An 11567-nucleotide genomic window follows, 5' to 3' on the forward strand; every position below is an offset into this window, starting at 1 on the left:
TCTGGGCCTGAGCGCTGTTCCTCTATTCTTCAGCTCAAGGCTAGTACTCTACCACTTGAGCCACAGCGCCACTTCCAGTTTTCTGGTGGTTTATTGGAGACAAGAGTCTCAAGGTCTTTCCTGCCTAGGCTGGCTTTGAACTGCAGTCCTCAGATCTCAGCCTCCTGAGTAGTTAGGATTACAGGTGTGAGCCACTGGCGCCTGGCTCTTTTTTTCTTTTTTTTTTGAGAAAAGGTCTTATTTCCTGCCCAAGTGGGTGCTTGAACCACTATCTGCCTATTTTTTTGCTTCCCACTGCTATAGCTCAGATGACAGGTGTGCATCACATTGTCCAGCTTCTTCCATTGAGATGAAGTCTCACAGACTTTTCTGCCTGGGATGGCCTGGAACCACAAGCCTCTCAAATGGCTAGGATTATAGGTGTGAGTCACCATGCCTGACCTAACTTTGGTTATTTTTGAAATAGTTTACTCAGGTGTATACTAGGCCGGCCAGCCTGGACTGCAAATTACCCATTTAAGCATCTTGCACAGCTGGGATACATGGTTAAGATGAGGTCTCACAAACTTTTTCCTGGACTAACCAGGAACCAGCCTTCAAATGTGATCTTTTAAAAAAAATTTTTTTTTTGTAAAAATGGTGTACAGAGGGGTTACAGTTACTTGAATAAGGTAATGAGTACATTACTGTCAATCATTGTTACCTCCTCTGTTTTTCCTCTACCATCCCCTCCCATCCTCCCTACCTCCCCAACTTTTCCTTCCCTCCCCAAGTTGTAAAGTTCGTTTTCAACATAGTGTCTTGTATATCTCATTGTTACAATGGGTAAACCTGTATCCTTATTTCAGCATTTTGTTATTTCCCTTCCCCTCCCCAAATTAGAAAAATCTGTATCCAAGATGCAGGGCACCAACATCAAATAAAGTGAAAACAGGGGTTATACCGTGGGGAAAGCATATACAAAAGAAGCAAAACAATCAATAGTACATTCAAATGTGATCTTTTCAGTCTGCCTCCCAAGCAGCTAGGATTACAGGTGTGAACCACCATACCTATTTATATTTTTTTTCTTCTTTTTTTTTTTTTTGGTAGGTCATGGGGCTTGAACTCTGGGCCTGGGCGCTGTCCCTTAGCTCTTCAGCTCAAGGCGAGTACTCTACTGCTTGAGCCACAGTGCCACTTCCAATTTATAATTTTTTGAGGAACATCTATACTGCATTTTAAAGGTTCCTTTTTCTTCACATTCTCACAAGTATTTGTTACTTTTTACTTTTTTTTGATAATTATACCTGGAGTGAGATGCAATCTCATTGTAGTTTTTATTTTCATTTCCCTAGTGACTAATGATATTGAATATATTTTCATATGTTTGTTGGCCATTTGTATAGTTTTACTTTTGATGTTGTTTTTCTTTTCTTTTTTTTTTTTTTTGGAGACAAGGTCTTGCTATGCTTACCCAGGCTGGCCTGGAAGCCTTAATTATTTTCCCAAGTGTTAGGATTACAGATGTGGACCATCTTCTGTGCTAACCTTTCTCATCCTGAATTGAGGATGTTAAAAGCCCAACTATAGTTTGGATTCAAAAATGCCCTAAAGCTTTACTAAATTGAATGTTAACCTGTTACCCTTCTTTCTAATTCTCTAATATTGTGTGTGTGATCTTTTTGAAAAAGTGTATGATGTTTTCTTTCTCTCTCTTTTTAACAATGCTGAGGATTATGCATGCTAGGCAAGTGCTCTACACTTGGCTCCATATAATTCTTTTTTAAAATTTTTTGTAGATATGTGAAAGAGGCCAAAGAAGCAGCTAAGAATGGAGATTTGGAAGAAGCACTTAAACTTTTCAATTTGGCAAAGGACATTTTTCCCAATGAAAAAGTGATGAGTAGAATCCAAAAACTACAGGAGGCCTTGGAGGAGTTGGCAGAAGAAGAAAATGATGAATTTACAGATGTATGCAACTCTGGCCTGCTGCTTTACCGAGAACTATACAACCAGCTCTTTGAGTATCAGAAGGAAGGTGTCGCTTTCCTCTACAGCCTCTATAGGGATGGGAAAAAAGGGGGCATTTTGGCAGATGATATGGGATTAGGGAAGACTGTTCAAATCATTGCTTTCCTTTCTGGTATGTTTGATGCTTCTTTTGTGAAGCATGTGCTGTTGATCATGCCAACCAGTCTCATCAACACATGGATCAAAGAGTTTGCCAGGTGGACTCCAGGAATGAGAGTGAAGACTTTTCACGGCCCTAGCAAGGATGAACGTACCAGAAACCTCAGGCGGATTCAACAAAGGAATGGCATCGTTATCACGACATACCAAATGTTAATCAATAACTGGCAGCACCTTGCAAGCTTTAATGGTGGAGAGTTTGTGTGGGACTATGTGATCCTTGATGAAGCTCATAAAATAAAAAGCTCATCTACCAAGACAGCAATCTGTGCTCGAATTGTCCCTGCAAGGAATCGCCTTCTCCTTACAGGAACTCCAATCCAGAATAATTTGCAAGAACTATGGTCTCTGTTTGACTTTGCTTGCCAAGGGTCCTTGTTAGGAACATTAAAAACTTTTAAAATAGAGTATGAAAATCCTATTGTGCGTGCAAGAGAGAAGGATGCTACCCCAGGGGAAAAAGCCTTGGGATTTAAGATCTCTGAAAACTTAATGGCAATCATAAAACCCTATTTTCTCAGGAGAACTAAAGAAGAAGTACAGAAGAAAAAGCCAAGTGACCCAGAGGTGAGACCCAATGAAAACACTCCAGGTGTCAATCCCATTTGTGAAATGCCTTCCCTTTCCAGGAAAAATGATTTAATCGTTTGGATACGTCTGGTACCTCTACAAGAAGAAATTTATAGGAAATTCACATCTCTAGATCATATCAAGGAGTTATTAATGGAGACTCGCTCACCTTTGGCTGAACTAGGTGTCTTAAAGAAGTTGTGTGATCATCCTCGGCTGCTGTCTGCACGGGTTTGTGGTTTGCTGAATCTGGGGAATATCAGATTCTCTGCTCAAGATGTAAATGAAGAAGATCCCTCAGAAGTGCACAACATTGATCACATAACTGATGAAACACTGATGAATGAATCTGGAAAAATGATATTCTTGATGGACCTGCTAAACAGACTTCGAGATGAGGGGCATCAGACTCTGGTGTTTTCCCAGTCAAGACAAATTCTAAACATCATTGAACGCCTTTTAAAGAGTAAGTACTTTAAGGTGTTACGAATTGATGGCACAGTTACTCATCTCTGGGAACGAGAAAAACGAATTCAGTTATTCCAGCAAAATAAAGAGTACTCTGTTTTCCTGCTTACCACTCTCGTAGGTGGTGTTGGCCTGACATTAACTGCAGCCACTAGAGTGGTCATTTTTGACCCTAGCTGGAACCCTGCAACTGATGCTCAAGCTGTAGATAGAGTATACCGAATTGGACAGAAAGAAAACGTAGTGATTTATAGGCTAATCACTTGTGGGACTGTAGAAGAAAAAATATATAGACGACAGGTTTTCAAGGACTCATTAATCAGGCAGACAACTGGTGATAAGAAGAATCCATTCCGCTATTTTACCAAACAAGAATTAAGAGAGCTCTTTACAATTGAGGATCTTCAAAACTCTGCAACCCAGCTGCAGCTTCAGTCTTTGCATGCTGCTCAGAGGAGATCTGATGAGAAACTAGACGAACACATTGCCTACCTGCACTCTCTGGGCATTGCTGGAATCTCAGACCATGACTTGATGTACACACGTGATCTATCTGTTAAAGAAGAGCTTGATGTGATAGAAGAATCTCAGTATATTCAACAGAGAGTTCAGAAAGCTCAATTCCTTGTTGAATTTGAGTCTCAAAATACAATGGGAAAACAAAGAACTGAAAATGAGGAGGCCTGGCAGAGAGCATCTATATTAGCTTCTCAAACAAAGAAGAGAGGCCCTGGATTGAACAAACCACAGCATCAGCCTTCACCTTTTAGAACTACTCACTATACTCAGGAAGATGACATTAGTTCTCAGATGGCAAACATAAGCCTTGATGATCAGTCCCAAGAGAGTGAGCCACAAGATCTTTCCAGTGTTGCAGTGAATGTTACCATGATGCAAGATGGCAGTCACCCATATGAAAATAAATTTGATGCTGACTCTGCATCTACTTTACCCACGGGGGTTGGAAGTGCAGAAAGAATGTGGACTGAATCTTCACTTGGAACAGCAGAAGTCTGTGCCATTGAAGATGAGGCTGTGCAGAAGGAGGCATTACAAGAGAGGCCCAGGCAAGCAGCACTGCAAGAGAGCCCCCTGGGAAGTTTACTTAGTCAATCAGTCAGAGCAGAAGCCGAGCCTGGGCCAATTCGAGATCTACAGGATAGTGAGATTTTACATAGCTGCAGTTCATGGCCCATTAATCCCATGACAAAGGAAAATAAAAGTCAAGAATCAAATACATCCATTATTAAAATATCTGATGACAGCTTGTCAGCATCTCATAGCACACTGCAGGTTGCTCAAGTAAATGGGGCCAACACAAAAGAAAAATCTTTATCATCTTCACCACAATATGCATGTGATTTCAATCTCTTCCTGGAAGACTCTGCAGACAATAGACAAAATCTCTCCGATCAGTCTTTGGAGCATGTTGGGAAAGAAGAGGGCCCATGTGGTTCTGCAGTTAATTCCAGAGCAGAGTCAGTGCATCATTCCAGTTTAAGTTCTGGGAAAGATGAAGCAGAAGAAGTAGTTATTAATGTTAAAACCAGAAGCAAAGCTAGAAGGATCATTTCAGATGATGAAGATGAAGATGATCCCTTTAAAAGTACTTCAAGCACAAGTCCATTCAGCACATCTCCCTTTGAATTCACATCTGTGAAACAATTTGATGCTTCAACTCCCAAACATGATACCAGTCAATCTGGAAGGCTCTTTTCACCTAAAATGCCTGACAGTGGAAATAAATCCACAACCTCTAGAAGATCTTTGGCTTCTAGGAGGTCTCTGATTAATGTGGTTTTAGACCATGTAGAGGATATGGAAGAAGAACTTGGCAACCACCATGAAGCAGAGGATGCTGCTGATGATCCCCAAGGAGAAACTAGCTGTGATGAGTGCACAGAAGAGGACCTTCCTAGTGAAACACTGCCTTCCAAAGACAAGTCCAGCGAGCTAAAGATGTCTGAGCCTAGTTCTCCTGTTCTGCAGACCTCTTCTGGTGCTACTCCTGAGCCTCTGTCTGGTGAACCTTTAGTTGCTTCACCCCAGGAGAAGGCAGTGGAGGCTACTGATGACTATGAGACTCTTGTGGCTCGTGGAAAAGAACTGAAAGAATGCGGAAAAATACAGGAGGCTCTAAACTGCTTTGTTAAGGCGCTTGACATAAAAAGTGCAGATCCTGAAGTCATGCTTATGACTTTAAGTTTGTATAAGCAACTTAGCAACACTTGAGAAATTTATAACTTGTTCACTTCATTTTAAGATGAAACTGAATATAAAGTGTTTTGTTTTCTTTTCTTTCCACAATTAAATTCATTGAGTGCTTGAAGCATTCATGCTTAAAGCAAGAAAGTTCAAAAAGCAACTTCTATCCTATGGTTCCTCTCTCCCAGTTACATTCTGGTTTCTATGCTGTAGATTAATATTTCTTCACTTCAGTATTCCATTTTTCTTTTTTTTTTTTACTTTTTTTTGGGGGGTCCAGTCATGGGGCCTGAACTCTGGGCCTGGGTGCTGTCCCTCAGCTCTTCAGCTCAAGGCTATTGCTCTACCACTTGAGCCACAGTGCCACTTCTGGCTTTTTTCTTTTTGCTTATGTGGTGCTGAGGAATCGAACCCAGGGTCTCAGGCATGCAAGGCAAGCGCTCTACCACTGACCCACCTTCCCAGCTCCCTTCAGTATTCTATTTTTCTTATGGGTATACTCCATAAACATATCAGAACCAAGGCATCTTATTCAAATTTTATTTTTAATGGATACTTAAGGTTTTTGTAAAATTATTCTGGCAACTAATTTTACTCTGAAAGGGATCATCACTTGGTTATCCATTCAGAAAAAAATTAAAGTTACTTTTCTCAAGTTTTTTTTTTATCTTTTCATTCGCTTCCTTTCACTGAGATGGTTTTGCAGGTGCATATAGAAGCTATAGTGAAATTCAAGTAGGAGCTTGTCATTAGCATTCCAGATCTAAGGCATCCATGTTAACATTTTTTTAATGCTTTCAGTTTAACAGCACAGAAGGTACTGGTGCTCTCATTCTCTGCTGCTGGCAGCCTTCCCTAGAGTCACTTGACTGACCAGTTAGCTATTCTCCACTCACATCACCTTTTCTTCAGTGCAGCTCTGCTTGTGTTTGGACAACACATTATCACAGTCTCGCTGATTGTAAACCAGAAAGGATTTTGATTCCCTCTCAGAAACATCAAGGGGAGCATAGCACTCTGCACTCTGCCACCACAGAAGGGAAACAAACTTTCTTCTCAGCTACCTATGGTATATTGAGTACTCTATACTTGCCTCTCATTTAATTCTTACTGTAATACTTAAAAAAAAAATAGGTGTCTACCAGTCCTGCGGCCTGAACTCAGGAGACTGGGTGTTGTCCCTGAGCTTTTTTGCACAAGGCTAGCACTCTACCACTTGAGCCACAGCTCCATTTCTGGCTTTTTGGTGGTTAATTGGACCTAAGAATCTCATGGACTTTCCTGTTGGGTCTGTCTTCAAACCATGATCTTCAGAGCTTAGTCTCTTGAGTAAGTAGGATAAAAGGCATGAGTCACTGGTGCCTGGCTACTTACCATAATCCTTTGAAGTAGAAGGAGGATGACATTTCTAGTTTTTCAGTTGAGCAAACTCCTATGAGGGCTACTCTGTCACCTGCCCATGGTGATAGAGTAAAGCATGAAAGTTTTTTAAGCTTTTATCTTGTATTACCTAATGAAAACTCACTATAATACACAGCACCATTATTTCTTCCAGTACTGACAACAGTTGTGTGCCCAGGTCTTCCATGCCCACTGGGGTACATCATTCTCATAAGCTGACCCTCTCCAAACTCAAATTATTTGAGTGTTTTTTTGCAGACCAGAGAATGAACAATTTAGGGACTCTAGGATAGTTTCATTGGTCTAGATATAATTCAAAGTAATTGGCTCTTGGTGACTAATTCAGTCTTCAGCCCTGAGGTTCGGTAACACCACCTCTAGTTAAACCTTGGTCTTTTTGCTACCAGCCTGGGTCCTCAAGCTCTTCCCAGGCCTCTAGCCATTAGCTATCTCTGCAGCATACTGAAAAGAGCTATTAGTCATCACCATTATCCCATGCCTATCATCCTTGGTACTCTGGAGACTCAGATTTGAGGACTGATATACAAAAGCAGCCTGGGCAGGAAAGTCCATCTGACTCATCTCCAATTACCTAACCAAGAAAAGAAAAGCCAGAAGTGGGGATGTGGTTCAAGTGGTTGTGTGCCAGCCTTGCCTTGAGCCAAGAAAGCTGAGTGAGAATGGCCAAGTTTAAGCTCTAGTACAGGTGCATGTACACACACATACACACCACACACAAAGCTATGTGCCAGGAACCAAGGACAAAGACCATTTTTTAACACCCCTCCCCACCCTGTATAAAACTTCCAACTCTATGCCCCTAAAAACTCCAACTTGTTCTGGGCACCAGTAGCTCACACCTTTAATCCTAGCTACTCAGGAGTCTGAGATCTGAAGATTGAGTTTCAAAGCCAGCCCAGGCAGGAAAGTCCACGAGACTCATCTCCAGTTAACCACCAGAAAACTGGAAGTGGTACTGTGGCTCAAGAGGTAGAGTGCTCACCTTGAGCTGAAGAGCTGAGGGACAGCACCCAGGCCCAGAGTTCAAGCCCCATGACTAACAACAACAAAAATCCTAACCAACTTGCCAACTGTATTTCCATGATGGCAAGGATTCATGTTTTGTTCACTGCTGTAACTTCAAAGTGTAGAACAACATGTTAGGGGACAGGTGTTGAATAACAGGATGACGAGTCATTCACTCAAAGGTTTTCTCTTTTTTTTTTTTTTGGCCGGTCATGGGGCCTTAACTCTGGGTCTGGGCGCTGTCCCTCAGCTCTTCAGCTCAAGGCTAGTGCTCTACCACTTGAGCCACAGCGCCACTTCCAGCTTTTTCTGTTTATGTGGTGCTGAGGAATTGAACCCAGGGCCTCATGCTTGCAAGGCATGCACTCTACCGCTGAGCTACTTTCCCAGCCCCTCAAAGGTTTTCTTGAGTACCTCTTTCCACCTAATTTGTAAGGATGAAATGCTGTTTTCAATGTACTAGCTGATACGTGTGCTTGAGTACAGGACTGTGTCTACAAGCAGCTCAAGAATCTGCTGAACGAAGCTGGGTGCTGGTGGCTCACGCCTGTAATCCTAGCTACTCAGGAGGCTGAGATCTGAGGATCATGGTTCAAAGTCAGCCCGGGCAAGGAAAGTCCGTGAGACTCCTATCTCCAATAAACCACTAGAAAACCGGAAGTGGCACTGTGGCTGAAGCGGTAGAGCTCGCCTTGAGCTAAAGAGCTGAGGGATAGAGTCCAAGCCCAGAGTTGAAGTCCCACGACCCACCAAAAAAAAAAATCTGCTGAAAGTTGAGAGGAAAGGGCACTAGGCTTGACCTGTCTAGGGAACAATGCTGCTAGCCACTATCTTGCAATTCAATATGAACTATTCCAAGAGGGTTTCACCTAGGTCCTGAGACCAATGGATCCACCAGCAACTCCGGGCCTAATAAGCCCCTTGTCCAGAGAGAATTTTCCTGCTTTGTTCATGATGGGCATGAGAATTAAAGGGGACACACCAAAGTATCTGCTCTCTGGCCTCAAGAGAAACAGGGTATCAGTAGGTTCCCTAGGCTGGCCTTGAACTCCTAGGCTGGAGTCTCCAGAGCCTCCTGAGTAACTGGAAATTTTTAAGATTCACTGTACTGCACTTAGCTAGTATTTCCTATCATATCATAAGAAAGTGGCTTGTAAATTGAACTAAACTACCCACTATTCTCACATATTAGTAAAAGATGTTTGAAGATCAGGCACTGGTGACTTGCCTGTAATCCTAGCTACTCAGAGGACAGATCTGAGGATTGCAGTTCAATGCTAGCCCAGGCAGCAAAGTCCGTCTTAGTTAAGCACCAAAAAAAAAAAAAAAGCCAGAAGTGGAGCTTGTGGCTCAAGTGGTAGACTGTTAGCTTTGAGGGCAAAAGCTCAGGGATAGTGCCTAGACCCTGAGTTCAAGCCCCAGGACAGGCACATACACACAAAAAGCTGAAATTTAAAGAAGTTGATGATACAAAACTTTAATAAAAGCAACTACAGGGGCTGGGAAGGTGGCTCAGTGGTAGTGTGGCTTTGCATGCATGAGGCCTTGGGTTTGATTCCTCAGCACCACATAAGCAGAAAAAGCTGGAAGTGGTGCTGTGGCTCAGTAGTAGAGTGGTGGCCTTGAGATGAAGAGCTGAGGGACAGTGCCCAGGTCCAGAGTTCAAGCCCCACGACCAAAATAATAAAAAATATATAAACAACTGTGACTTGTATTTTAGTGTAATGTGAGTGCATACATATTATTTTTTTTAGAATGCTGATGTAACATTGAGTCATTAATTCAGTCTGAATCTGACTCTACCCCAGCATGACCTGTGGGTTCACACAGTGACTGCAGGCAAAAAGTTGTACCTGACATCTTTTTCAGTCCTTTCCATTAGGCATACAATTATTTGTGGAAATTCAGGCTCTGCTTTATCTTTTTTTCCAGGGGATCACACCCATGGCTGTGCATTTTAGATAAGCTCTTAGCACTGAGCTACATCCCATACCATCAGAATGCACTTTCTTTTCCAAGTGTACTATGACAAGGTTTTGGGGAAAACATCCATATGGTAAAATATTCAAACTATCCAAAGCAGATTTTTTTCTGTGCTGGTATTGGGGCTTGAACACAGGCCTGTGTGCTGTCCCTTATCTTCAACCACTTGCATCTATGCTTCCACTATGGCTTTTTGCTGGTTAATTAAGAGTCTCAAGGATTTGATAAAGACAGTTTGCCTTGTGAAGGTTAAACTGTGTTTGTGACTTTAATCTCAATTTAAAAAAAAAAGGGATGGGTTAGGAGAGATGGGTGACAATGTTGTCATATTCATATACTGTTGTAGAATGGGAACTTCTTTGTACAACTACTTAAATATAATAATAATGTTTAAAAAATAAAGGATTTCCAGGCTCTACCACAGAAGAAACAAAAAAACAAAAAGCCTCATGGATTTTACTGCTTGGGCTGGCTTTGAACTGTAATCCTCAAATCTCAGCCTCTTGAGTAGCTAGGATTACAGTAGTGTGTCTCTGGGTGCCTAGTTTCAAAGTAATGATTTTAAAATCTGGGGCTTCTGAATAGAACCTGGGTGTCAAATTTGGATGGGAAAATGTTAACATCTTAGCCATGTAATGGTGTATGGTTCTCGCCTGTAATTGGAGCTGTGTCTCAAGTGGTAGAGTGTTAGCTTTGAACAAAAGAGGTTCACGCCCCATGACCACACCCCCCCAAAAAAAAGTTAACACCTTTTCATCCACTACCTGAATCTGGAGTTCAGAATTTTTCACTATGGATATAGGCACCAAAATGCAGAAGTACTGGCCATGATTATTTATGACTTCTCTGCCAACAAAAATTGTGCTTGATTTGTGCAGGTGTCTCAAAATAACCACTGACTACATGCTTAGCATGTATGAGGTCCTAAGTTTATCCTCAGCACCAAAAACTTAAATCACAATTTTTGTGTGTAGGTGTGTGTTTGCCAGTCGTGGGGCTTGAACTCAGGGCTAAGGCACTGTCCCTCAGCTCCTTTTTGCTCAAGGTTAGCACTCTATCACTCTGGGCCACAGCACCACTTCCAGCCTTTTCTGTTTATGTGGAACTGAGGAATCGAAACCAGGGCTTCATGCATGCTAGGCAAGCACTCTACCACTAAACCACATTCTCAGCCCTGTCACAATGGTACTTAAATCTACTAGTAGATATTACCTAATGAAGAGTACACATATTTGCATATTAAAAGCTTAATTATTGCTGGGCACAGATGGCTCACGCTTGTAATCCTAACTACTCAGGAGGCTGAGATCTGAGGATCGTGGTTCAAAGCCAGCCCAGGCAGGAAAAGTCTGTGCGACTCATCGCCAATAAACCATGAGAAAAGCAGAAGTGGCGCTGTGACTCAAGTGGTAGAGCGCTCGCCTTCACTGAAGAGCTGAGGGACAGCACCCAGGCCCAGAATTCAAGCCCCACAACTGACAAAACAAAAAGCTTAACTACTATATTTCAATATAGTCGGTGGCTTTTGTAGTCCCTATATAGGTGTATGAACATTATGAGAAAGGATCTGGAAATTTAGTCGCAGTGCCAAAGGGATCTGTGAATAAAATGTTAAGACTTTTGATCCAAGGGCCTGAGGTCAAAAGTTTCCTTTCAGTCTGCCCCCATTCTGGATGCCATTCCGAGTTGTCTTGTCTGCCTTTCACATAATTTTTTTGTAGCACTAAGGATGAAATTAGGAC

The 11567-nt window shown here is 42.1% G+C and overlaps 1 protein-coding gene across 1 annotated transcript in view; it reads left to right on the forward strand.

The window, feature by feature from the left end:
* The window catches only part of Ercc6l (excision repair cross-complementation group 6-like), a 39722-nt gene extending 34059 nt beyond the window's left edge, over window positions 1-5663 (forward strand). The window contains exon 2 of the mRNA XM_013035933.1: window positions 1782-5663. Within this exon, the coding sequence (XP_012891387.1) occupies window positions 1782-5442 (3661 nt within the window). The 3' untranslated portion in view covers window positions 5443-5663. The remainder of the gene's footprint in view (window positions 1-1781) is intronic.
* The last annotated feature ends 5904 nt before the right edge of the window (window positions 5664-11567 follow it).

Source organism: Dipodomys ordii, unplaced genomic scaffold (assembly GCF_000151885.1).
Source record: "Dipodomys ordii isolate 6190 unplaced genomic scaffold, Dord_2.0 Scaffold232, whole genome shotgun sequence".
Classification (NCBI taxonomy): Eukaryota; Metazoa; Chordata; class Mammalia; order Rodentia; family Heteromyidae; genus Dipodomys; species Dipodomys ordii.